At 41.7% G+C, this 27651-nt stretch overlaps 3 protein-coding genes across 6 annotated transcripts in view; all 3 read right to left on the reverse strand.

The window, feature by feature from the left end:
- The window catches only part of arhgap21b (Rho GTPase activating protein 21b), a 50309-nt gene extending 49626 nt beyond the window's left edge, over positions 1 to 683 (reverse strand). For both annotated transcript variants that reach the window (XM_079488603.1, XM_079488602.1), the window contains exon 1: positions 448 to 683. The gene's annotated coding sequence lies outside the window, so the exon portion shown is untranslated. The remainder of the gene's footprint in view (positions 1 to 447) is intronic.
- Positions 684 to 2894: 2211 nt separating this feature from the next.
- prtfdc1b (phosphoribosyl transferase domain containing 1b) lies at positions 2895 to 12091 on the reverse strand. Its single transcript, XM_079529515.1, has 9 exons — positions 11955 to 12091; positions 11558 to 11664; positions 8494 to 8677; positions 7930 to 7995; positions 5420 to 5437; positions 4179 to 4261; positions 3948 to 3994; positions 3715 to 3791; positions 2895 to 3434 (listed from the first exon to the last, which is right to left on the reverse strand). The coding sequence occupies exons 1-9, from the start codon at positions 12000 to 12002 to the stop codon at positions 3387 to 3389; spliced, it is 678 nt and encodes a 225-aa protein (XP_079385641.1). The 5' UTR covers positions 12003 to 12091; the 3' UTR covers positions 2895 to 3386.
- Positions 12092 to 15042: 2951 nt separating this feature from the next.
- Positions 15043 to 27651, reverse strand: part of pbx1a (pre-B-cell leukemia homeobox 1a) — a 94197-nt gene continuing 81588 nt past the window's right edge. For 2 of the 3 annotated variants that reach the window (XM_079530417.1, XM_079530416.1), the window contains 5 exons: positions 27477 to 27612; positions 26590 to 26752; positions 22836 to 22948; positions 21773 to 21862; positions 15043 to 17306 (listed from right to left, as the gene is read on the reverse strand). In XM_079530417.1, coding sequence (XP_079386543.1) covers positions 17214 to 17306; positions 21773 to 21862; positions 22836 to 22948; positions 26590 to 26752; positions 27477 to 27612 — 595 coding nt within the window. In that variant the 3' untranslated portion in view covers positions 15043 to 17213. The remainder of the gene's footprint in view (positions 17307 to 21772; positions 21863 to 22835; positions 22949 to 26589; positions 26753 to 27476; positions 27613 to 27651) is intronic. The other variant, XM_079530418.1, reaches the window with a different exon arrangement.

The raw sequence follows: 27651 nt of genomic DNA on the forward strand, positions 1-27651 counted from the left end.
TAATCGAAACATGGAAAAATACGGCAATGATACGACATACGAGCCACAGAAAGCAAAAGTATTACATTTGGTTTTGTTTGTTGGCCACATAACGCTGGGGTCGGTGCGGTGGTGGTCGTACCGTGCCGTTGTTCTCCTGCTCTAGCGACCGACAATGGCCACAAAAGTAGAACATTGAAGGGTTTACCTTCTTGGTTGGTTTTTTTTAGCTTAGTGCCAAACTGAAAACGATACGAAAAGGTAAGACAACAAAAGTAAAAGTGTAATACGCGTAGTACACACATAAACAGAGTTCTCTGCCCCGGCATAACGATATATTTGAAAGCTGGCGAAAGAGCCACTACTACTAGTACTAACTCAATTGTCAGCAGCAACAGGCTGTTGGCTTGCTGGTGGTGTTAGCATGCATGCTAACACCAGGCAGCGAGTTGCTGGAACAAAGTTTACCTGTGTGGTTCCAAAGTGTCGTTAACACACACGGACGGGAGCGGTACTGTTTGTCCATAGAAGCGGGTGGTGAAACGAGCAAAGATCCAGGCTTCAAGTTCCAGTATAGTATATTCCTTACGTTGTTGTCATGATTTTAATCCCACGTCTCTTCTTTGGGTACAAACAGTTGTTGAACAACTATTCCAAGCCCACTCCTCGGGGAACTGGTGCACGCGGCTGTTGATTGTAGCTGGAATTTGATTCCAGTGTTCCCGACACTATGGTGGGCCCGCCCTCCTATACAAGCTCAGCCAATGACAGTGGAGTTTGTATTTGTCGAAACCAATCAAATGTGTTTTTACAAAACCATATATATATATATATATATATATATATATATATATATATATATATATATATATATATATATATATATATATATATAATAATTATATATATTGCACATATATTATATGTGCAGGCATATATATATATATGCCTGCACACACACACACACACACACACACACACACACACACACACACTACTGACTATTACATATTATTACTATAGAACATATTTCCAGAGAAGAGCACATGTATTTGGTCCTGTTATTACTACTGTGCTCAATTGCACAACCCAAATAACATCCACCTTCTGTTTCGTACACAACAAAAACAAGACTGAGTAGGCTAAACACAAGAGTCACATGCATCTGGTTCAAAGTGGGGTCGACATGTAGATGGCAGTGGATTTGGAATGTGAGTTCCCACTGTTTGACACTGTACTGTAATAATCGTATTATAATAATGCAGTAGCCCACTAAATATACTGTAGGCCAGGGTATGTAATTAAAAGTGTTAAAATAGCTCTATTCTGATAGTAGCCTACTCATTGCTAGTGACCAGTGTTTGTTCAATAACAGGAGTCTCCCTGTGTCTCCAGCTCTTTAATGAACAGGAAATCCATTTTCAGGTCGGGATACCAACATATCCAATCAGGATCGAGGGAGAACTTACACAGGATACATGAAAAACAAGTGCTGACACAAAGAAATGAGCAGATGACAGACAAAATTGAAACTGAAAAATTGGTAGGCCTACTCTTTTGGCTGAAATTGGCAACCCACCTCTTTACTAAAGAACTGGAGAGAAGGGGAGACGGTGACCCCTGAACAAACTGCAAAGATACAGTATATGTATATCAGAATATAGAGCTTTAACTATATAAATTATATATAGCTATAGCCAGCCTGGTCTTATAATCCTCTCACAGCAGACATTTTTAATTGTAAATCAACATTGATAGTCTAACAACAGACACATGTGCACGGCTGCACGCAAGCTTGCACAGACACACACACGCACACGCGCACACACACACACACACACACACAGGACTGGAGACTAAAGTGCTCAAATTCTCAGGGCCTTGACAAATGTCCCCTTTATTCCTTTCACAACATAAGGGGCCACCTGTTCTTTGCATTGGTGCCTTTGGTGGCCTTTGCAGAGGTCACCCTAAAAAGACATTCACAAAGCAGTCCTCGCCTGCACAGACAGTTTTTTTCAATGGTTCTACTATGCCTATCAGACATATCAACTTGATGGGTGTTACTGTTAGGACATATTTCTGCCTGGTGAACTTAACAGTTGACAGGCCGTCAATTCAAAGTGTAAGCCTAGACTAGATCACATGACAGTTATATCCTACCCTTGTATTCTTGGATCACTAGTCTCAGAGGATATCATTTAATTATTATAAAGATCAGTGTCAGACCAACGACAATTCATTGAAGTTCCTTAGGCAGATTTCACTACCAGGTGTAACCTTTTTTTTGGGAGTGGGGGGGTGGGGGTACTGCTCAGACACTGGGGAGTCATATGTCAGGTGTACAAAGAGCCCAACCGCTCATACAACGGACTCTTGTTTGTTCCATTTATCTGTAATCATCTGCAGTTGACCCATTTTCTTTCTCTCAAGAATGTTTACAGAGAAGTCTTTCAACATAGGTTTGTAACCTTTCGCCAAGCTAATCTCCGAGACAACCAAGCACCACACAACGAACAGGCTCATTCGGTGTTCATGTTGGGAAATTATTTACTTTACAGTTGATTCCCTTTTACCCGTAATCATAAAATTCTAAAAGGGGTTTTCTTGGCCTCAGTGAGGACAAGAAAGCACATGCACGGCCAATATGTGTTGCTGCAGATGCATTATGTTGCAACCTACTGTATAGCCTGATTTATACTTCACATTGTTGCACATAAAAAATAGCCTACAAGCTCACAATGATAGGCTTGTAAATCGGCTATTAACGGTGTACGGTCGTACGATGGAGAATAAATTACATGTGGAGTACATGTGATGCTGAATTTGTTTTCTCTTTATTGTGGTCTCCACTCTCCACTTCAAATAAAATGAATAGAAAAGTAGCATATATACCTAGAACAAAAAAAACGAGATACTATGAAACCCTTTTATTTGCCCCTGAGAACAGGTAGAGCAGCAAAGGTGACACATAACAAATAAAGACATTCAAAGGCCAAGTGGAGGTAAAGATCATCTATCATTACATTTCCAACAGGAACAGTAATTTCCTAATAAAACGTGCCTCCTCCCTTTTATCTTAAAAGCTGAGTTACTGTTTAGTTGCTATATCATTCACTAATTTGACAAAAACAGTACATTCACACAAGAAATTATATTCAAGTTATCTACACTGCTTATAACAATCAGTAGAACTGAAATGAAATATGTTAGATTTAAACTAAGTTATGCAAAACAATTAAGCTTAATTCAGTTCTGTAAACACAAATTCTGTAATTATTTGAACCTTATAAATATGACACAATCGCTGGATAACATGAAAGAGTCATGGGACTTGGGCAAAGGAATGTCATGAAAAAATTAGATGAACCAGGATTTTAAGACATTTCGGAAGACATCATCTCCTCTTAGACCTTATATTTCACCTTCCCGCTTTCACTGATAACACAGATATGCTGCAAGAGAAAAATAACAAAGTAAAAATGAAAACTTGAGATCAGTACATACGGTATATATTCAGTTTTATATTAGAAAAATAAAACTAATTAAGCACATTTCCTAAATGTTTTTTTTTTTATTAAATAAAGATGTATCATTGCAAAGTTTTTGGGAGAATCCTGATGATTTTTTTTGTACATACGGTATTCACCTTTATTAAACGCACTGCATGCCCCCGGTCATTTTTACAATAAGATCATTGCATCTCAATATTAGAAAGAAACTGTGACGACTTACGTTGAGATCTCTGAAATACTCATTGTAGTCTAAAGCGTATCCGACAACAAAGCGGTTGGGTATCTCAAAACCAACATCTGAAAGAGAAAATGTATACTGTCTGGAAGAAAGTAATTGTACACTGTACACCTCTGACTCACTGGACCACTAGATTCAACCATTGTTTTTTTCTTTACTGAGATGGAAGAATGAGTCATTTAAAAAAGTTATATAAGAAAAGAAAGGTTACATACAATCAGGAAGACACGCTGAGCTATGTGGTACTCTCTTCACCAGTAATCTGAAGGGGGAAAAAGAAGGCATGTCAACTCGCATCAAACTCCCACCAGTGGTGTAGGACAAACGGAACAATATTCTCTGTAACGGTACTACTGTATCTAAAACCAGTGTCCATTCTTACTATCTGTCTAGACTGGAAAGGAAATTGTGTGACACAGCTTGTTTTGTTTTCAGCAAACACTCACCCGGCTACTTTGATCATTTTGGGCCTGAAGGCTTCCACATGCTTCAGGAGAGTCTTCATTGTCTTCCCTGTGTCTACAATGGCCTTCAAGGTACAGACAGAAAGAAAGAGTTCAGAGAGAGGACAGTTGTCAACATTCAAATACAGGTTCTGAGATGAAAGAGTGAACTTGGCCATGCAGTTCTCCAATTCTGCATTTGTGTGATGGTCAATAAAATGGAACCAGGCCAATTAGTGGATGTGCCAGCCCATTTAGCAAGGCAAAAAGAAATGGTTATACTTACGAGTACATGTCTGTAATTCTCAGAGTTACATTATTTTTGGGTGTGTTCCTCTACCTTAAGTAATGTGTCATTGGGCTATTATTACCATCATTGTTCTTACTTTATGGGCAAATATGGGTTTACATATGTATGTGATGTGTATTATCCATAAAATACAATAGTTCATATAATTGTACATCAAACAACTGACGTAAAGAAAGTTGAGTTGCCTAGAATGACATTCTTCTGAAATAATGGTCAATCCACTGTTTGCTACAGCATATTTTGCCTGATGTCTGGGAAGTAGCCAATGGTTAGCCTATCTATAGTATGGCTCAAATCTGCTAAAATAAACTGCCCATTGTTAGACAGGGATAATATGATTTGTTTCACATTATAATTTATTTTAATTTTATTTTTATTTTTGATTACACTGACTCTCATAGCAGGACAAATTATTGTGCCAATTACAAAATTTCTTATGTCAACGTCCTCAGACATCCCTGACAAAATGAAGCCAATTAAAATAGTTGCATCCAGGGATTTGCTCATGTGGTTTTCTACTCCAAATGTCCTGCAGAGCAGAACACTTAGGATGCCTTGTCTTCTTGACCTGCATAATCATGCACGTAAATAAAGGCTATTCCTCTTTTTACTCTTGAGTGCCCAGATCGTCTGTTATTTCTTTTCTTTTTTTAAATGTTTTTTGTTGTGGCTTTCGCCTTTATTAAATATATTTTATGGAGGGACAGACAGTAGGCTGACAGGAAATGGGGAGAGAGATGGGGGGAAGACATGCAGTAAAGGCCGTCGGGATCGGGAGTCGAACCCGCGGCACACTGCCAGACTGGATTACCAGCCAAGGTGCCTGGACCACTGAGCCATGGCCCAGGCTGATCGTCTGTTATTTCTAAAGCATTGGTTATATTTGATGAGGTCAGAGAGAAGAAATGGGGAAGCAAAAACATGGATGACTCACCTCCACAATCAGTACATTCTGTTGATAGCATGTTGGAGAGAGAAGAGAGGGAGGATATCAAACGATTAATCTAAGCATAGGAATGTGTAACAAGCCGTCTCTAATCAACGCACAATACCAAGATAAAACTTACAGAAATACTCTACTGGGACTGTAGTGCAGAACTGAACTACTGAAGTGATTCTACACTACAGCTAGATTAAAATAGTTGTAGAATGTTATCCAAAGACAATACTGAGATCCTTGTAGTGTGTGCAGGGTGCAAGGGTGAGAGACAGCAGATCAATTCACATTTTGTTCCCAACTCTGAAAAACAGGTCCATGCATTTCCAACAGGTTAGATTACTGCAATGCCCTCTTCACTGGATTCCCCAAATAATATACTCCATAGGATATGTATAGTCAAAATCTCTGCAGTCGGAGTACACTCTAGGCCAAGAAGAGCTGAACACATTACTCCTATATTTAAATCCCTTTATTGGCTACGCTGTAATATTAGTACAACTTATTGTTTACAAGGCAAGGCTTCAAGTTGTTTATCTCCTGAATAAATCTCTGATCTTCTAACTGATTATAGACTAATTAGACACTGATCTTCTCCTGTGCATAGTCTAATAAACCTGGTGAATCATGTGCACATGTACACATTATGGCCCTACCCTCTTGAACAAACTGGAGGATGACCTTGTGATCGGCCATCACAGTGTTTTAAAGACCTTCCTATTTTCTCAGGCTTTGGGCCAATTTGTGTGTGTGTGTGTGTGTGTGTGTGTGTGTGTGTGTGTGTGTGTGTGTGTGTGTGTGCGTGCATGCGTGCATGCGCCCACACAACACGCCAACATGATGCATGCGTGTGTGTGTGCGTTTGTGAATTGTTGTGGGGTGGGGTTGGGGTAGTGAGAATGTAATGTACTTTTTTTGTTTGTTCTTGTAATGTGAAGTACATTTACTTTACTGTGATTAAATTCTCTCCTGTGTGTGGTAACATATACCCAATTGAAAAACAACAAAACAAAAAGAAACATTACATCTGAGTGAGAATATTATCATCTGTAATGAATTTACAAAACTTCAGATGGAAGTGTTTTGAAAGGGCTGAAAACTGAGTCATACATAGCTGTGATCCACCTCCCAAGTTCACTAATGCAAAAAACATGTTTTCATTATATCACATTGTCAGTGAAGCACACAGATATGGGACAAGGAAATGAAGCATACCTCATTTGAATACATGAAATGTTTGTGTAATAATTCCAAAACAACTGGACAGTAAAAGGTTCCGAAGCCTTAAACTTGAACTTGGTCTAGAAAAACAATTCCTAAAATTGACCAATTCACTGTGGGGTCACTTCTTTTCAAACAACGCATGCATCCAGGCATGAAGACAATAACATATGCTTTGTCTAGTCCTCATTATCTTTCCTGAGTACAGTATCTCTACATAAATTCCTTTAGAATGACCTATTTAGTCTCCACACAGAAAGGACAATCATAAATATATGTGAAGAACTCCATGGGCGTAGGGGATAGGGCCTCAACCTTGTGTGATATTTTCCACTTCACTCAATATGCACACTTCCAGGACTGCACTGTGACATTCAGTTACCAGCGGATGACTACATTAGTTGTACATTACAGGAAGCCAGCCTTAAAATACTCAGTGAGAAAAGCAACGGGCAATGAGTCAGACTCAATACCTCATAACTCAGAAATAAATCTAGGCCACGCCTGACTACACAGAGTGTATCTGAGTTTGTCTGCGCATATGACTAAGCGTAATCACATCAGCTGATTAATACTTCTCAATAACTCTTCCTGTGGACCAATGAGAAGTGAGTAGTGTGTCCCTGACTCCCTGCAGTACAATCGTATAATACACTGTATGTATGCAAACATCAAAAGACACACACACACACACACACACACACACACACACACACACACACACACACACACACACACACACACACACACACACACACACACACACACACACACACACGAGAGGCCTTTATAAGGCACACTGTTGCAAGCAGAACCAGCTCCAGAACCATTTATATTATAATGAGAAAATGTAAATATAGACTTCAAATGTAACAATTGAAACTGAAAGCTGATTAAAGAAAAGGACAGCATATGTTATAGCTATAACTGGACTTGTTATACAATCGAAATGTGTTTTCCCTCGGATCATGATCATGAATTGTTCAGCCATGAACTGCCCTAAATTGTTTTGTTTTGTTGCTTTATGTTGTTTCTTCATTGTATGTATTTATTTACCATGAGCCAGAGGATAGTTTGTTGTTGTGCTGCCTATTATAAGGGCGATGTCAAATTCTAAGAAAGGCTGCCCTCTTGAGGACGCTATTAGACATTACCTTACCTGTCTCCCCCGACTATTTTTCTTACATTAGAGTTCATAACATCAGCTCATTCTCATTGTCAGATATTGTCACTTCTTTGAAATAAAAACAATTAAATTATTCTTTGAACTGATAATTAATCATTACCTTTCCACTCATAAAAGATAAGTCTTCAGCTCCAACAATTTGGAGATCCTCTGTTGATTGGTCATTCTGCAAGAAATAGGAGAGAAAGAAATTGTCTTGTATTGCTGTTTGTATATGTCAACATTGATGAATAAATTAATACATAAAATAAATATGGTACACATATTCGTACCATTTGTATGATAGAATGTATAACAGTGACAATTCTGATCATAGGTTTTACTCTCTCTACTGTTATCTTGTACAATTCTGTACTAAATCTAATAAAAACTAAAATCTTCCCTTAACACAACATATTTTCAAATGGGGGTCTGCAACCAAATACATATTAATTTGGGGGTAATTTGTCATTTTAGCCAATCCATAGGAGAGGGCATAGTTAAGGCCACAAAGATCATCATTGTGATAATCACGACAGGTCTAATTCAAGTCTCAATCCTCAGCCTCATGACTGACCCACCATGGCTGATATTCATCAAGCATGAAACGAATCTATCGACTTTGTCTCGCATCGGTCAGTCAGCCGTGACGTGAAGTCTGTTTAGTAGCCAGGGTCACTCTCACCAGGTAGCTCTTGAGTCGTATGAAGTGAACCCTCATGGGGATGGATCGGTTGGAATTGCGGCTCAGTGCTTTGATCCGCTCCACCAGGTCTGCGCAGAATTGGTAGCCTCCTTTCAGCACGCACAGCACCACTAAGGAATGATCACCCAGGTCATCCATGATATTCCTGGCAAGACGTTCAGTCCTGTGAATAATGGGGTGTGAGAAAATATCGACACTTGAATATCGTGAATGATATTGGCAGGGTTTCCCAAAGGACATCATGTGTAGGGAGTGGGTGTGTGGTTCTTCTCAACAACACCCCCTTCACTGTGAATATAGATATTCCGTGCATAGATGTGCCACGCAATGGTAGGCCTGAGGTATGGTATGGTAGGCCTCAGGCCTGAGGCCTGGTATGGCAGGCCTCAGGCCTGGTATGGTAGGCCTCAGGCCTGAGGCCTCGTATGGTAGGTCTCAGGCCTGAGGCCTGCTATGGTAGGCCTCAGGCTTGTGTTTTCATATAGGCCTACATTTACCTTGCCGACATCACTTCACCTCTGAAATTTAATTTAATAATGTTTGGACAGCTGACAGTAGGCTCTGTCTGTAAATGTAATTCAATTTAATGTCTTTGATGCTGAAGTAGGCCTAAACATGTTTGTTTCATTTCATGCTTTGGCATGGGGGGTCTGATCAACATGGAATGAATTCTGTACTGACCATATAATGAGCATGTCTTGAGTGTACAGGGTTTGATGAGGTCAGATCAACATATGGAATGTCAGAACAGGTGAGGAGCTCCATACAGTATGGAGATCTAAGGGTGGTAGCGGGGACATTCTGTTGAGTGTACAGGGTTTGATGAGGGCCCAGGTAGGGCCGGGCCTTATTTTTCCGGCCTGTAGAGAACTCTAGTTTTCGCTGGCTGCCAGGCACGGCTGCACTGATAACTTTGGGGCAGGCCCGTCTAGAGCTTGAATGGACAGGTGGGCCTGTTCCCCCAATGTCCCATTCAAGGCTTATGGTCGGGTAGGGCACCTGGCCAATAATGCGTTTTTTCACAAAATAACAACTGGACCACTTTTTTGGATAGGTAACAATTGCAACTAAAGGTGAGAAAACCTTCTAGCACGAAATTCTCTTTTAATCTACTGCCTTTGAGTATGTATATTCGAATATCCAGTTGTCCAGAACCACTGATTCAACCAATATGCCCATATATGGACATTCCAATAAATGGGCATATAATGATGATATCAGAGATCTCCGTATATGGGAATTAAAGGGAAAATGGCTGACAGATACAGAGCTATATATATATATATATATATTCAATGTATTATTAATTATGTTGCTCAGAACAACAGTACCTTTGTATGAATGTAATCCTTAATCACATACGGACAAACATCTATGCCGATGCGATCTAACTTGCAGAGGTAGCGTGCCTTGTCCACGGGCAACAGATCTTTCAACGTATGGCATTGCAAATACATTTGATAATCGCTACTCTGCTCAATATTGTTTTGAAAATGCCGCAAATTGCATTGCAGTGAACGAGCGAAAATCACAACTTCCCCAGTTTGTGGGCGGAGTCACAGTTTGAGGCGCTGTTTACGCGCCGTGGTGTCAGTGTATATCTATTCAGACTATTATATTTATGTCTGTGCTACCTCCTCCCCTAACCTGACTCCTCCTGCTCCCTTCTGGTCCCTCTCGTGCAGAGACGATGTACTCCGATCAAATGCTGATCGGAGCGATATGCGGCCGCTAGAGGTGGGGTCGATGCGAGACTGATGACGTATTGAAGCGCTGCCACAGCGCAAATGTAAACACAACCTAACAAGACTACAACTCGCAATTATTATTGGGGTGACTGTGGCTCAAGAGGTAGAGCAGGTCATCCAATGATCCATGGGTCGGCGGTTCGAATCCCGGCTCCTCCTGTCTACATGTCGAAAGTGTCCTTGGGCAAGACACTGAACCCCAAATTGCTCCCGATGTGCTGGTTGGTACCTTGCATGGCTTCCGCTGCAATCGGTGTATGAATGTGTGAATGGGTGAATGTAATGCATAGCGCCTTGGATAAAGGCTATATAAATGCACCATTTACCATTTTATTATGGAGATATCAGATTGTTGTCCCGCTGCTTCCGGTTCATCGTTTCTGCTTGCCCTGTAACTACACCTAAGATTCCATGCGCGGACAAAATAAGCTGTCTTTTGCGTCATTTCCGGGTTTTTAGACAGCTGATGGATGGAAATGCAGCTCCACCCACGCGGCAGATTGCCGCGTCGGCCAGATTCCCGGAAAAGCTTGCCCCAGCGGCATTCTGCCGCGTGGGTGGAGCTGCATTTCCATCCACCAGCTGTCTAAAAACCCGGAAATGACGCAAAAGGCAGCTTCCTTTGGCCGCGCATGGAAGTTCAAGTGTGCCCAGGCTGTGAGAGAGACCAGATCAAGGTAGGAGGAGGGAACTTGTGAACTCAATACTGCCGCAATCTGGCGGAGTCAGGATAACCCCTAACCTGACTCCGCCAGATTGCGGTTCCTAGTTAGTCAGTCAATCAATCAATCAATCAATCAAGCAAGCAAGCAAGCAAACCTTTTCATGTCAAGGCCAGCATCTGAAAATATTTTGAGCCAGAGACCCTCATACAAGATTTAGGTTGTTGATTTTTTTTTCTTCCTTTTTGTATAGCAGATCAACAAGCTCTAAATACTATAGCTTGAGGTGATGAGAGCTTGTATAGATCTCTAGAGCTATTTCCAAAAAGCTGATGTAGCTGTTTAAAGTAATGATCAGCTTGTATAATTGCTATTTTCAAACAACTGCTGTAGCTGGTTAAACTGATTGATAGTCTACTGATACTGCATGATACTGCTGGGTAGTGGTACTAGTGGCGAGTGGGGACCACACTGGACTGGAAGTGGAACCCCCTCAATGACCCCGGGCGGGGATCTCTTGGAGTTGGGGGGTCCCCGAAGCACTTCTCTGTTCTCTTGAATAGAGAAGAACATTATGTGCCATGTGCTTATGGTAGTATAGCCTAGTAGTAGACTACAGGTAGGCCTACCTACCTGTCCATGATGACTCCATGTGGGATGTAGACACACTCTAAATCCCCAGCGTAGTGAGCAGGATAGTTGAATAGGTCTAAACAGTAGCCTGGCCAGTCATCTTTGATCTAGGAGGAAAGGAATGTAAATGTTGTGAATGCAAATATGCTAAAGCTGCACACATCAGATCAGTCAACGGCACGCTGCATGGTCGCATCTATGTAATAAAACAGACGATCCGAATTCTTGTTGCAACAGGTCCACGCATGCATGCACATGCACATGCACTGGTTAACACGCAACGTATGCAAAACTTTGCGCATGAATGAGTACGTTTCGCAACTTTTCCTGCGTGTTGGACATAAAGTTATCTAAACGCTTCTACGTCCCATCTCTACTTTTTCTTCTTCTTAATTACCACAATTCCATCGCCTCTTTCCACGGACTGGACGGCGTTGTCTTCCATGTTGTTGTTTTTTTCAGCACAAGCCGGGGTCTTTTATTAGTTATAGTGTTAAACCACCAGACCAGTTCTTTTCTTTTTCTCCCGTAAAGAAGTGGCAGGCATGCAGTGGCAGGCATGCAGTGTCAATGAGGAGAGTAGGAGGAGCATAATGTGCAAGAATGTAGAGAGTCTGTCTGCATCTACAACTGCGAATGACCACAGTGTGCAGAATTACAATATCTAATCTGCGTTTTGTGAGGTTTTGAAGTTTTTTAAGCATTTATTATATATCTTTTTTCTTTTAAACATACATTAATATCTGAAATAGCCTAAAAATGCCCCAAAAAGTCCCTCAAAGTAGCATCAGATATACACTAAAGTCCCCATCGCTGTTGTGTGAACTTGTGTCCCATCATTGCCATCTTGTGGCTAAGCAGTGCCCTGCAACGACCAAATCTGAGACACTGTATTATGGCCCATCTTGTGCTGTATCAAATTTCTCCTGTCTTTAATTTATTAAAGAACAATGCAAGGAAACATAAAGGCTATATAATCACTACTATATATTCAGAGAGACCCAGTCAGCCATGAGCCATCTTTATTTTAGAACTAACTCAGTTGACAGTTCCCCTAGGCTAGGGGGCAGCCTTATCTCTTATCATGACAATCACCTCCTCAACATTGTATTTTAAAAGGAGGCCAAGATGGGAAGATTTTCTTTCTAAAATCTCACATGGTTCTGATATTTTGGCATTTCTACTTTATTGAAAAAGGAGGTGAAAGGAGACATGAAAGTGATATGGGATGAGCATGTCCTGATGCAGGAATTAAACCCAGGACTGTGTCGGTCTATCATCTGTTTGAGGCACCAGGGCTTCCTGAGGTTTGAAATGTAGCCTACTACAAGACGCATCTGTACTGAGCTCTGAACACAAGTCTCTATCAGTGTGACGATAGAACGAGAAAACATCGCATGGATGCACCTGGGACTATCCTCAGTGATGTATCCCAAGGTCATCAGGGTTTCGGGTCTCGCAACATCATAGCCTACCCCTCACTCAGGTGACCCAGCCGGGGTGATCAAGTCCCGACTTACGTCCCAGTAGCTACCCTCGAAAAGTCCCATTAGGGAAAGACCAGGGCCACACAATCCGTTGCTCCGGAACTACTCTGCCGGGAATGGGAGGAATATGAATCTGGCGCGTGGAAGGACTAGGCTCTGTGGGTTGACTACTTGACTCCTGTCCTGGCTCCTCCTACGTCTCACCAGGTCCAGGACCTGTGCGTTGCACCAGACTCCCAACACCAGCCACTACATTCAGGAGTGGTGGATTCTTGAGCCGCAATGGTTCTGCAGGCTCCACCTGGGCAACGGTGGTGCTGCAGGCTCCACTTGCGGCTTGAATGGCCCTCCTAAAGGCCTCACCGTGGGTTTGTTGGGCTTCCTCCTCACGGAAGACACAGGCTGGGGTGCCAACCCATACTGCTCCTGGGTGCCATCTAGATTCCGGCTGTCACCCGTCTCTCCGGTGGTCACCAGACTATTCCTGGTTGTCACATTGACGTAGTCTATTCCTATGATTCACTATAAGTATAGATATATAGATAGAATAATCTTAAGGTTTTACATGCTACTGCGGTCTCTGACTCCACATGATGATTTTTTTTGCAGTTAGTTTAGCACCACCAGGGTACACCCTGAGATGTCAGTGTCGCTCCACATCAGGGCTGTCTGCTGGGGGCTTCGCTAAGAGGGTTGGACAAGGTGTCTGGACCACCCACTGGAGCCCATCCACAGCAGCTGTAATTAAACAGGGGTGCGATGACAGCTGGGGAGCCAGATGTCAACAGGAACATTAGATTTCAATCAGACAGCAAGGGGAACTGAGGAACGAAGAGGTGCAACCACTTCTTCACACAGTATCAGAAAATTGAGCTTATGGGATCGCAAGAATCTGCTCAAATTAGTGTCTCTGCAATGTGTTTGAAATGTCTGACTGCAACAGGGTCAATCATGCAGGACTCGGCCTATATGACCAAAATAGGGATGTCAGGTTTAAAGTAGTTAATGAGCACCCTGTGCTTACAGTTGGGTAATATTGTTGAAGGGAGAAGGTTTGGGTCAATGACGAAGACTCTTCAAATTGTCTTGATGCCTGGCTTGTTGGTTAGAGCAGGCCTGTTTGTTGGCTGCCCTAGGGCCAGGGAGCAGTCCATCTATGGTGTTTCACCATCACTCAGCAGTCAAGGCCTGTGACCATCTGCAGCTTGTATACTCGCTGAGCCTCCTCACGACCTCACCCCTATATTTGTGCAATTATAAATATTCAGTTGGTATGAAAGTAATTTTGGCAGACATGCCACTGTCCAGCCAGATAATGTCAGTGCTGCTTGTTTGCAGCCTTTCGGAAGAGAGTATCTCTCAAGGACATGGCCATCCCTCTCCCTTCCAGTCAGCTTTTCATATATATGACAACAAAAATAAATGACTGGCCATCCTCCAATGACCTAAATCAGGGATAGCGCACTCAAAGTCTTACTCTGGGTCTCTTTGTCCAATACACACGTACGTACGCACGCACGCACACTCACACACAAATACAATTGTACCATTTACCATTGTGTATTCTTTGCATCAACCTTTGCATCAAGCATCTCAGATAAATTTGTTTCATGAGAAATTTGTCTTGACTCACTATATGTGAGATGTTTCAGCTACATGCATGCGTGCATGCGTGCGTGCGCGTGTGTGTGCGTGTGTGTGTGTGTGTGTGTGTGTGTGTGTGTGTGTGTGTGTGTGTGTGTGTGTGTGTTAGTGTGTGAAACTAAGTGAATGTGTACACTACAGTAATGTATTGGATAGGTGCCATTACAGAGAGATGTAGGGTCTGAAGATGTCCACTGGCAGTTATTGACCTTGAATGACCTTCAGTCACAGCAGATGTGAGTGGAATCTTCCAATTATGGAAACTGCCCCCCCCCCCCCCCCACCACCATAAACTCAACAATAAAAATGCTGATGAATGATATAGCTGTATTACATAGCATTTTTAATGTGTTTAAAACCTTTTTTTTCCTTTTTTCTTTTTTTCAACAGAGCAAGTCAAGCACAATGGTGCACATAAACACATGTTGAAAGTTGGTCAGCTAATTCACATGAGAATTGGAAAACAAAAGGAAACAGCCTACTTCGTTAAGCACACCATTTAAAAAATAAAAAATAAAATAGAAAAGAGCAAATAGTCCACGCAACATAAAATGCCTACAAAATACAAATTATTAGACCATTCAGACGAAAATAAAAACAAAAAACATTGATCTGTGATAAAGTTGTCCCGTCTCAAGATGGTTATGGTTAACATTTACTTTTATAATTTGTGAAATCTTCATATTGAAACAAATCAATTAAATAGAGATGCATGAATTCAGACGTCTACATCGGTTTTGGTATCAATTCTACAGTTACTGAACCAGAGACAGCAGAGAAACCTAATATGTGGACTGCATACAGAAAAGGTGAGTATTCAGTCTAGTACACAGTAAAATGACCCCAGTGTTCATTTACACACTGAGTATTTTACTGTGTCATGATATGATTGGCTCTATTCTGTTCTGAAATGACCCTCAGCAGCAACTAAAACCTGGGCTAAGCAAAGCACAGTTGCGCCTCTTTAGTGTTCCCGAAAAAACATTATACACTATTATACTGTTGTACAGATTTAAGGGTATTTTGCTGTATACCTGCATCAACCAGAGCGAGGGTTTGCCGTAAGCATGTCAAAATTCTATTAACGTAATGACTTCCTTGTTTAAGTGGATTCTGATTCAATGTGCTCAGAAATAAACTCAGTTATGCTCTCTGTGACATACTTTTTCTCAGTAGAAATTGCATTGAGTATTGGACTTCTAAGCATTCTTTTTCCTCCTTTCACAGATACATCCGTATTCCCCACTTCATATGTCATGTCTGATTGTAGCACCAGTATTAAGACAGAAATACAGCTCTAAATGATTTGTTCTGAAAGAAATAATGGAAATATGATTATGTACTATATATATAGTGAGAGCCTATTGGAATGATATATTAAGTACAGTACAGTAGCACAATGGAAACTTTGTCTTGATGTGTTTTGGTTTAACAGCAGTATTTTGGCAATATCAAAATGTTATCACTGTACGGGCAATATATGAAGATGAAACCCCAAAGTGGAGCTGATAAAATAGCAAATAATAATACATATCTGTATATCTGATTAAAAGATAACATAAATTCCTGCTTTTATTGTAGTGCTGTTTCTGTCACTCCACTTGCACACAATGCTGTCACTCTTAAGGGTGATTTAGACTTAGTTGCATGTCGGTGTCTGTGTTACACAACCATAATAGCAAATCTATACACTCACAAATGCGTCGCTCTTACAGATCTGCTTTGGCAACCTAGTATAATTCAAGATGAAACTAACAACAGATGAACAGTGACTAGATTGTGAGTTCCTGTATCCTAGCTTAGTTTAATGAATAATGTCAATCAAAGTTGTCTGAGTTGATGACAAGTATTTATTGTTTTGCGGATAACATATTTCACAGGGTTACCTTAGAGGTATCGCCAACATAATTGTGTTTTGACTTGTCAGAGACAGAGGGTAAGATGAACATACTTTATCAAGCACACATTGTAAACAACTGAGCAATATTTAAGTCTAAATGGCGTACCATAGAATAGATGAGAGACAACAAACGTAAGTAAGAAGATGTGCCTCTTGCTTGCAAAGACAAAAAATCTCATTTTTACAAAACAAATAATGGTCACTGACATTTTTTCCTACTTTTTTTAGTTGCCGAGAGGTAGAATGAAGCGTTCTCAATCAAAATGTATGGGTTGATTTATTTATCTTATCACGTAATATCATCAATATGAGTGAAAACATCACAAGTGAATAAGTAACCCCAGCCCTCTGAATATAATGTGAAATCTGTACAAACATCTCCATTCCTTGTAGTATCGTTTTTCATTTTCATTCTGATACTTTTAGTTGGTATCTCAAATGTCCAAGAGCAGAGCAGAGGAAAGTTTCTTTTAGTTATTCTTTTTCCTTTTTTCCCCCCAACATTTTCTCTAGGATTTCACAGCACCCCTCCAAACTATGGAACAGTGAATCCATTTTACTCTTAATACTGTGAATGGCACGGCCAGTTCATGTTTTTGTGGACACGGTGTGGAGATTGAAATATTCAGTTGGAGGTATCCGAATGAACACTTCCAGGTCCTTCCGTGGGGGAGGTCACTGACGATGGGGTCGGGGCATCCTGCCAGCCTCCATTTGTCTACAGAGATAAGAAGGGGGAAAACGTTCAAGGTTTATAGATGGTATGCGCATGCTTAAAGTGAATGGCACATCGAGTGGCAAATCGAGTGGCAAAGCAACAGGCAAAGTGAGTTTAACATTGTTTAATGTTGTTTAATGCAATCAGATAGGACTTTTCTGTTTGGATGCATGGGCTGTCAAGGCCAGAAAGTAGTTTTTTGCCACTCAGTAGGCGTTCCTGCATAACTTCCGGGTTTGATGATGATGTCACGCGCATACTCTCTATTAGCTCATGGAATGTTACATGGCACATATTTGAAAATAATAATCATAAACACGTTAAACATGAATGACAAATACAGGAATACAATGAATGTGATTTGGCAGTATGATGCAGTGACAAAAAAAACAACAAAAAAACCCTCACAAATAGAATGAACCAATATGTTATAGAGTGTGAATACAAGTGTAGATATACATTTGTATCTTGGCGTTCAGGCTCTGCTAAATGTTTTCTGCCTGCTCAGCACAATTAGACAAACATCATTAACCATTAAGAGCATGGGGATAGATATACAATAACAACCGTCCATGGGGAACAGAACTAATAGCAGAGCCCACTGGTGGTGCTGGGGTGGCGGTGGGACCAAACAGCGCACAACAACAAACCAGGGACACATACCGGTACGCAGAATGAACACAGATTTAGGTGAGCTTAAATAACCGGCCCAATTGGTCAGCTGACATATGGGTCTTGCATAACACTGACTGTATACACCCACATGGTAAAGCGCATGTGTGAAACCTCTTGAGCAGGGGTGGGCAGCTTTGATTACTATATTTCCACACTCACTCCAGAGGGCCACGTTGCATAATGTCGGGCCGATAACTCTTATCTCCCTATTTTCATTTATTTTTCGTAATTAATGCCCTACTTTGTCATTCTATGACTCAAAAGTAACAAAAATAGCCGAAAATAACAATTTTTAGTTTGTAACAGCTGAAATCAATAATATATCAGTATTACGATATTAAAGGACAACTTTAGTTTTTTTCAACCAAGGTTCATGTTCTAGGATAATATAGGTGGTTATTAGAGAAAGTAAAAGATACTGTAAGTGTCATTTTCTTTTCATTTGCTGCTTTCTTTCGTTTTAACATTTTTGACGGGAGCGGGGGCATTCAAACAAGTGGCTAAATATGTCATTATTTACAATATTTTACGGGGATTTCTTTATTGTTATTTACTAAAACAAAAGAAAGCAGCAAATGAAAATACTTTAACACTCATCTTATACTTTCTCTAAAACATGAACCTTGGTTAAAAACAAAAAACAAAAAAAAAGGTTGTCCTTAAGTGCCGCATTAAGTGAAGCTGGGGGCCGCATGTGTTGTTTTGACTTTTAAAAGGGGTTTACAGGCAATTAGGGTAATAAAAGGAGTGTTACTTAGATGTAAAGCAAGTAAACTTTCAGTTCATGTCAAAACATAACAAAACCGGATTGACAAGACTGCTGATATTCTTCTGATACACTGAAAGCCTAACAGATATTGCCCTATTGACACATTGCCAAGAATATTCTGGATCACATCCATCTACCTGCCAAAATGTCTGCCATGATACAAGACAACGCTGCACAGAACAAACAGACCTTTCATAAACCTTCCAAGATGGCCCTGAGGTAGTTGATGATGGAATCAATTATAGCAAATTATCACACTGGCTATTGGGAAAAAATATAATGGGCTTGTAAAATGGAAGCCTTCTTCAATCCCGGAGATAGGTCGACTAAAGACCATTAGGGACATTAATGGCAATTTCCATGCCATCAGTGAATGCTGAAAATGGGCTTTGGCACCCTCTTATTTTCAAACCCTGTTATTTCACATAGAGGCCGTCTGTCAGCCTATACAGAACCAAAAGAGAGAAGAAAGAAAGAGAGTGTGATTTTTTTAAGCAACACCCACCATCAATTTCAAGGGTGTAATTATTGTTCAAGGAGAAAGGAGGAGAGCTGCACCACACACATTCTCTCTGACTCAGTACAGGCTTTTTTTCTTTTTTCTTCTTTTTAGAATATAAAAATGAGACAATAAGTGCCCACACTGCATCCACAACTCACATTGCTGTGTCTTTCATTCATTATTGTCACTATAAGGGCAAGCATCATTATAAGTTTTGATAATTGGCTTTCACTAGTCCATACGCGTTCAGGGATATGACATACGAGGTTGGGTCGTGTGGTGTGTAGTGTGTGTGTGTACATGCATTGCATTTGTAGTGCTGAACATCCCCAAGTAGTAGTAGCAACTATTAGCACCATTCAGGTGAATGATTGTTACTTTTATTATATTTATAACACGTTTTTTGCCCTCATATGATTGGATAATATACGGTGACATCACAATATATATTATATTGCCTATATGCAGGCAACTACATTCGCCAGGATTGCGTTGTCAATGCCCGTGTTCATATTCAGATCAATGGCTCCAGCCACTGAGGAGGAGCAATCTCCTTATGAGGAGAGTGTTACTCAATGGCTGATGACATCTCTCTCCCTCTGCCACTTATATTGGCTCATGTGGCACATCCGTTATGCGATGCTTAGCCAATCACAATGCAGAATGACACAGCTTCCAGACAATTACAGCGCAGAATGGCACACCTTCCCAGTCAATCACGGCGTGCAAAAAGTGCGGACGATTCCGTCCTCAAATTGCGAGGACACAATTAATAGTTAAATATGTAATCCAGTAATATAACAATATAATCAATAATTCACTGAAACAAATTCAAAACAACAATAAAATATTTCTGTTTTTCCCTATAATCCTAAAAAAGCCTGAAAGTAGATGTGCTGTAGTAGTACATACGGGTATATATTTATCTGATTTGCTACTATATAATAATAACCATTAACATTAACAGGGGTCTTGAATCTGCACAGCTAACAATTTACAGTGCTGGTGTGCGTACCGGACAGTAAGTTATAATGTAGGCTTTGTCCATATACTTGTTTTAGCATGAAGGGGTGTTCCAGGCCTGGCTGTCAGTGTCACTGCAACAGTGGACGGATGATCTGACCAATGTGCTTAGACTGCTTGCCCAAAGCTCCACTCATTCTGCCTGTGTGACTGTCGTATTGATTCCGCTCAGTCCCACGCGGCCTGTCGCTACGGATCCACATGCAAACACACTGCCTCCAGTGTTCCCTGCTATGCCTGGCCTAGCCTGAGAAGACCCATGAAAAATGGGACCATCCGTTCACACCGGCTAGCTAGAGTTATTTTAAGACGGAGCAACTGGGACTTTTTTCTTTTCTTGGAGCCAATTTCGGCTAAGGACAAGGAGGCACGTTTTGTCTTCGGGTGCCAATGTGAGAGGAACGCCGGGAGGGAGGATGACACCTGTGTCCTTGTTCCTGTCGGCTGCAGGTGCCTCGCTAACACTAATGTCCTCCGACAGGCTAGGAGCGTGTCCAGCCACTCAGCCGCTGGCCGCTGCCTCATTGCCTGCCACCTAGGGCATGACTGGAGCAGAGGAGCAAATGCCTGGACAACAGCCCAAGCCCAACAGACTCTGCTAAGTGGCAACGCAACCACCCCTACCCACGCCATCCTACCCCTTAACCACTTACAAACTGCCGTCCCTATTTTGAGCATGGCATTATAGGCAAAGACCTTTCAAACATTTCTAAATATTAACAGTTCTACTGCCGAGAATTGTTTGATCCAGTGTTGCGCCGCTGCGTAATACGACATCCCCGCTATTTGTTTTATGTGTCTAAATCGCATCGCATTAATAATAAAAAAAGTCCGCCTCTGCCGTGGAGCAGGGGGGGAGAGCTTCATGTTATGACGACGAAACCGGAAATCGATACTTATGCTGGGCTGCTAGGGCTTCTGGGAAATTGAGTCCAATTTGGACGGTGGTTTTGTCTCACTACAGCCTCCCAGCCTCCTCCATTCTGCTTGTCAAGATGGCGGGTGGTGCGATCGTTCAAAAACAAACTGAGGAACGGATCTGGACCGGATTTTCACGGATCAAACGCCAAAATACTTCAGCGTATGATCTAAAGGTAATAAAACAATCCAGGAGGCAGCGTAGGATATTTGATTAAAAGGCGGGTTCCGCGTGATGTGGCGTCAAACTGTTAACATTTATTTTTTTACTTCAGCAACAATAGCCGATATACAAGCTCACAACACTTTGCGGTGCAACTCTTGTAGCTTGTAGAGCTGTTATTTTTTCATCAGCTATATTTGTCTAACAATGAAGTATAGGGCATCGCACACACGCACACACACACACACAGTACAATCCTCAGTGACTCAGTGTCCGAGAGTGTACACAATTGTACACTCTCATAACACTGAGGATTCTACTGTGCAGTGTGCACCCTGTGAGCATAAAATGAGTACATAAAAACAACAACAACACAACATTGAGAAGGACAGAAGAAGGTTGTTTACAGGTCTTACGTTGATGCCCTGTGGACTGTACATCTGGCTGGCTGCGAGGCTGTCACTGTATCCGCCGGTCTGGCTGATAACATGGCGAAGGGTATCCACCTGCAGCAGCCAGGACACAAACACAGAGACAAAGCCAGCTGGTCAGACAAAAGGCTCCGGGTGGTGACAAAAGAACGTCATGCACAGGGAAAGGTCAGACTGATAGTAAAAGGGTACCATGCGTTGGAAAAGGTTACAAAGTGTGAATTAAAATGATTCGGCTGCTAATGGAGACTTGATAAGGCATCGCCGTATAGGACGAAAAGATGAGGTGCCCTGGAAACCACAACAAACGCAAACTAAAAATGCATACATTTCTACAAGATATTATATTATATTTGATAAGGTAAAAGTAACTGCAATTTGAGTGTGGCTTGTGTTTTGTAACTTGATACAGTATTCAGAATGCCATGATTTTGTTTTATTAATTGAATTACCCAAGCCTGACAATTTTTTTTATCTGCTACTGAGATCATCCTTTTGTATAATCATACAGGACTCAAGTGTGTGTGTGTGTGTGTGTGTGTGTGTGTGTGTGTGTGTGTGTGTGTGTGTGTGTGTGTGTGTGTGTGTGTGTGTGTGTGTGTGTGCGTGCGTGCGTGCGTGCGTGCGTGTGTGAATCATGCCCAAAGCACTGATACTAACTGAGAATGCTGCTATAGCTTCCCAGTCCGTGTTGAGAGTTTTAACACTCAGTGCTGGTCATCCCTGTACACTTGAACAAGGTCAGAGTGCTAGACTCCACCGGTGGCTATGAGAAGAACCCTTGTCAGGGAAGTGCTGATGAGTGTTTGCACCATTTCCAAAACTGTCTGCACTCGTCTACTCATTTGTGCGCTGACAATGGGCTCTACATTAAAGTGCTTAAGGCCATGTGTGACCTCTGTCGCTCCAAATAGGTCAAAGGAGAAGCATCTATGCTCCTGTACGTGGTCAGACGGGCTCAATGACATCAATAATAGAAAGCAACTTTGAGTCAGAGGTTTGCAATGTTCCAGTCACGCCAGACAACTACGTCTGGAGAGGAGCCTACCTGGGACTGTATGTTGGCCCCAACCTGACCCCCTTGGTACGAGTCCCCATTGAGGGATTGCACACTCATGAACAAGTCTCCGGAGTTTGACATGTTAAAAGAACCAGCAGAACCTGAGAGGACAGTCAGGGAAGGAGAGAGAGAGAGAGAGAGAGAGAGAGAGAGAGAGAGAGAGAGAGAGACAGCAAAGATAGGACAGTGCCAGGTGGAGAGAAAGAGAGAACAGGGAAGGGAGAAGGGAAGAGGAGAGGGAAGGAAAGAGTAGTTAAAATGACCATGCAACTGCAAAAGTGCAATAAGTGAGTTAGTGGAGCAGGGCTGAGCAGACATATCGTTGCTGTAGGGCAGAGAAACCTTGTGCAGTGCAGTATGTACAAAATGACAACTTTTCAGGAAATGGAAAAAAATTACCTGTGTTCCACAAGTTATAATTTAGTCATTAGCTCTTGTTAATACTTTTCATTTGTTAATTTTTATAAAACCCACAGGCATATTTAACCACTTTCAACCTTGCGTCCCTATTTTGAGCATGTCATTATAGGTGAAAAGGGAAAAAAAGAAGAAAAAAAAACACTAAAACAAATAGTAGATCTACAAGCTCACAACATGTGTGAGCTTGTAGGTTGGCTATTTCCGCTGCCTTTGTGCAGCACTGTACACTGAAGTATAAAATAGGGCAATAATCCATGAAAAACACACAAAATAATGAGATACAAGGTTTCTGCCCAACAGCAACAACATGCCAAAGAGCAAGTATCACCCAGCCATAATTAACAAAAACGAATGCGAAACGACATACATCAAGAACCCTAAAATGCATTATAATCATAAACACACAATTACTGAAGCCAACGGACGAAGACAGATGCCGCTGAAGTTGCTTGCTACCGGTGGTTCATTAAGGAAGTGCTAAATGATCCACAGGAAGACCCAAAGAATCCTCTTTGTCCTTTAATGGACCCAAACTCCCCAGATGTAAAGAGAGCACAGCCGTAACTTGATTTCAACAACCGGTCCTAATCCAATACAGTTGGGAAGTCTCTATATGACAAAAGGCTTGGCTTGCCCTCTGAACAGCTTAATGGCATGCAAGAGGTCAATCGGACAAGAGGCAGGATGAATTAACATCCGTAAGACCAAAGAGGTCAATATGGGAGAGAGAGGACGAGAGAGAGAGAGAGACAGAGGGAGAGAGAGACAGAGGGGGAGAGAGAGAGAGGGGGAGAGAGAGAGAGAGGGAGAGGGAGAGAGATAGACAGAGGGAGAGTGAGACAGAGGGAGAGAGAGAGAGAGGGGGAGAGAGAGAGAGAGGGGGAGAGAGACAGAGGGGGAGAGAGAGAGAGAGGGGGAGAGAGACGGAGGGAGAGAGAGAGAAGGGGAGAAAGACAGAGAAGAAACGGTGCAGGAAGAAAAGGAGAAAGCCATATCATATTATCGGTTTAGTGGAGAAAAGGTGCAGTACACTCAGGTTTTGAGTTATTTGGGAGCCAGTGAAGCTGAGAACCCATATAGTCCAGTAATAATGTAATTTGACCTCTAACTAATTGCAAAAAAACCAAACTCAACTGATTTTGCATCTTCAATATATCCTGAATAACAGAAAGAAAGTTGCCTGGAATTGTCTGAGGGGAAAGTGTTGAAAATGGCCTGTACAGTATGGCCACCATTGACATCCTATTATAAGGCAATATTTTCTAAATTTCCTTATGCTTTAAGTAGCATGTGACATATCAAACTAGGTTGTTGTCATGATGCTGAAGCCATTCCATGCATTAGTTTTGCATAAAAACACTCATTGGGCTAAATTTGGCCATAGCAACTTGCCAAAATGTAATGAGGTCAGCACATTTGGGCAAGTTGCTATGGCCAAATTTAGCCCAATGAGTGTTTTTATGCAAAACTAATGCTTGGAATGGATTCAGCATCATGAAAACCCCCTAGTTTGATATGTCACATGCTACTTAAAGCATAAGGACATTTAGAAAATATTACCTTATAATAGGATGTCAATGGTGGCCACACTGTACAGGCTATTTTCAACACTTTCCCCTCAGACAATTCCAGGCAACTTTTTTTCTGTTATTCAGGATATATTGAAGATGCAAAATCAGCTGAGTTCGTTTTTTTTGCAATTAGTTAGAGGTTGATCCTGTATTTTCCATAGATTTCCTGTACTAATAAGGAGGGCTCTGAGGAGCTACCATGAAAGCATACATCTGTAGGGGGTGGCTAATACAATTATTATATTCACAAATAATGTATTTTTCAGTGTAATGATTAGTATAGTTTACAGTAAGAAACATGTTTTTCAAAAAGTATTGAATGCACCAGTATGAATAGTATGAATGCACTTCACCACAAGTATACCATGGAGCATAGTAGAATATTGCAAAAACTATGCTGGCTGGAGAAGATATCTGGATCAATGGGACCTAGCTGTGTTCAAAATGTATCTTTTATAAAATCTTTTTAGTAGCAGAACTCAGCAGAACTACGTTTTAGGAAACAGTTAACACATTCAGGGTGTGCTATGTGCTCGCTAAAGAAAGGTAGCCTTATACAAAATTGAATCCCATTATTACATTTAATTACATAAATGGTGCGAGAGTCGGCCCTGCTCACCGAACCAATCGTTCATTGTGTCCAGAAAGAGATGAAAAAGAAATTCACTTCACTAATGTCAAATTACTTAATTTCCATATTAGCATAAGACTAGATGAAAGTACAGCTCTCGGGCAGTTTTGGGTTGTGGTTGCAATGCACTTACAAATGTTTGCAGGTAGTGGGATGCTGTGTGTGTGTGGGTGTGTGCATGCATGTGTACGTGCAGGCATCTGTGTACGTGCATGCATCCGTGTGCGTGCGTGCGTGCGTGCGTGCGTGCGTGCGTGCGTGCGTGCGTGCGTGCGTGCGTGCGTGCGTGCGTGCGTGCGTGCGTGCGTGTGTGCGTGCGTTCGTGCGTGCGTGAGTGTGTTTGAAAGTGTTGAACACCACATAATGAACAGTGTAGTCTCTCTGTCTCATAGAAAGCACAGCTGTTGTTGGGCTATTATTTATCCCCTAATGTTAGTTATTTTCGAGACCTCCACAAAGCCCAGAACCCTGACTAACAAATGAAACTGCACCAATGCGCCTGAGACCAAATCCTTGTGTTCGGGGCTGAAGTACTATATAAAACAAATAATGTTGCTGTGTTGTTGTTTTTTTTGCTATCTTAGTAAACGGCCTCATTGTCCAGATTTAATAGAGCCCCTTCATTTTTGGGATTATATTAACGCCTGAAGGAACAGTCAGTCAGTCAGTCAGTCAGTCAGTCAGTCAGTCAGTCAGTCAGTCAGTCAGTCAGTCAGTCAGTCTGTCTGTATTGGATCAACCGTGGCAGATTGGGGGTGGGATCAGCACATGTAGTATTGATTCAGTATTCAGTATTGATGAAGTCAAAGGTCTATGACTCTATTCTGTCTAGATCACAGTGCAAGGTATACAAATTAATTGTTTGAACATGTTTGTTTTGATTTGTTTGCCCTGACGAAGGCCACTTGAGGCTAGCATGTTTTTATTCTATTTTTCCCCCTGTTCCATTATGATTATGAACCAATTAAGCCTCTTAATTAAAATCTTTTAACTTCATGAAGAGTGCCTTGGATTACTTTTCTTGTGTATTATGGGGTCATACCGTAATGACAACAACCCTTACAGCATGTGGCTTAGCATCTTTCTGAGTTCTTGTACACAGAGGTTCATGAGGACTCACCTGCTGAGTTGGGAGTGGACGGGGAGTTAGCCTGGCTGCCGTGAGCCGAGGCGACACTGGTTGCGGTGACTGCCGTCTTTGCGGCATACATGTTGGCTTCTTCTTGGAACTTTCCAATGTTTTTCTTGTATCGGATTCTCTTGTTTCCAAACCAATTTGATACCTGTGAAAACAGCAGAGAGATCATAAACAGATATGTAGTTTTATTAGCAAAGGATATCTCTGCAAGTAAGCTTACCGTATATTTCCAAATAACAGCCCTTACTCAAATAGCCGCCCACTACCTAATAACAGCCCAGGTTCTGACACCGTTTTGCGTAATAACCACCTCGTCTCATCTCTAAGGGAGATGCCAGCCACCCGTAGAAGAAAACTCATTTCGGCCGCTAGTATTCGCGACCTTATTCTTTCGGTCATGACCCACACTTCATGACCATAGGTGCGAGTAGGAACGAAGATTGCTCGGTAGACAGAGAGCTTTGCCTTCTGGCGGTACAGCGACTGCAATACCGCCCTGCCGCTCCGATTCTCCGGTTGATCTCCTTCTCCGTCCTCCCCTCACTCATGAACAAGACCCTGAGATACTTGAACTCCTTCACCTGGGGTAATGCCTCATTCCCTACCCGGACTGCACTGCAATAAATAACGGCCTACTGCAAATAGCAGCCTAGTTCCTTATAAACGCCCGGGGTCCATTTCCTTAAATCACCGTAGTGACATAATCCACAAGTTGAGACAGACATTAGCTAGATTCCAATACTCTCATCCTCTCTCATCTACTCTACTCGGTGGTGTTTCCTTGCGCTTCAAGTGGCTCGGGGAGAGAAGTTGCACTCGTCTTAATTCCTGCAACTCTTACAATATAATAATTTGGTTTGTGTTGGTACCTGTGACACCGTGATGCTGCATTTCTTGGCCAGTTCTTCTTTGGCCTCCTCACTGGGATAAGGGTTACTGAGATGGGAGTAGAAGTACTCATTTAGGATCTCTGTCGCCTGTTTGTTGAAGTTCCTCCTCTTTCGTCTTTCGGGAAGGAAAGGAGTTAGAAGTGGGGAATAGAAG

The sequence above is a fragment of the Electrona antarctica genome, assembly GCF_951216825.1.
Source record: "Electrona antarctica genome assembly, chromosome: 19".
Taxonomy (NCBI): domain Eukaryota; kingdom Metazoa; phylum Chordata; class Actinopteri; order Myctophiformes; family Myctophidae; genus Electrona; species Electrona antarctica.

Bases quoted from the DNA above. Each gene is read 5' to 3' on its own strand.
- prtfdc1b (XM_079529515.1), bottom strand. From the start codon at position 12,002: ATGGAAGACAACGCCGTCCAGTCCGTGGAAAGAGGCGATGGAATTGTG. The intron at 11,665-11,954 runs GTAATTAAGAAG...CTTTCCTCCTAG, and splicing joins AAAGAGGCGATGGAATTGTG to ATCAAAGATGACTGGCCAGG. The intron at 7,996-8,493 runs GTGAGAGTGACC...TATTTCTTGCAG, and splicing joins TACGACTCAAGAGCTACCTG to AATGACCAATCAACAGAGGA.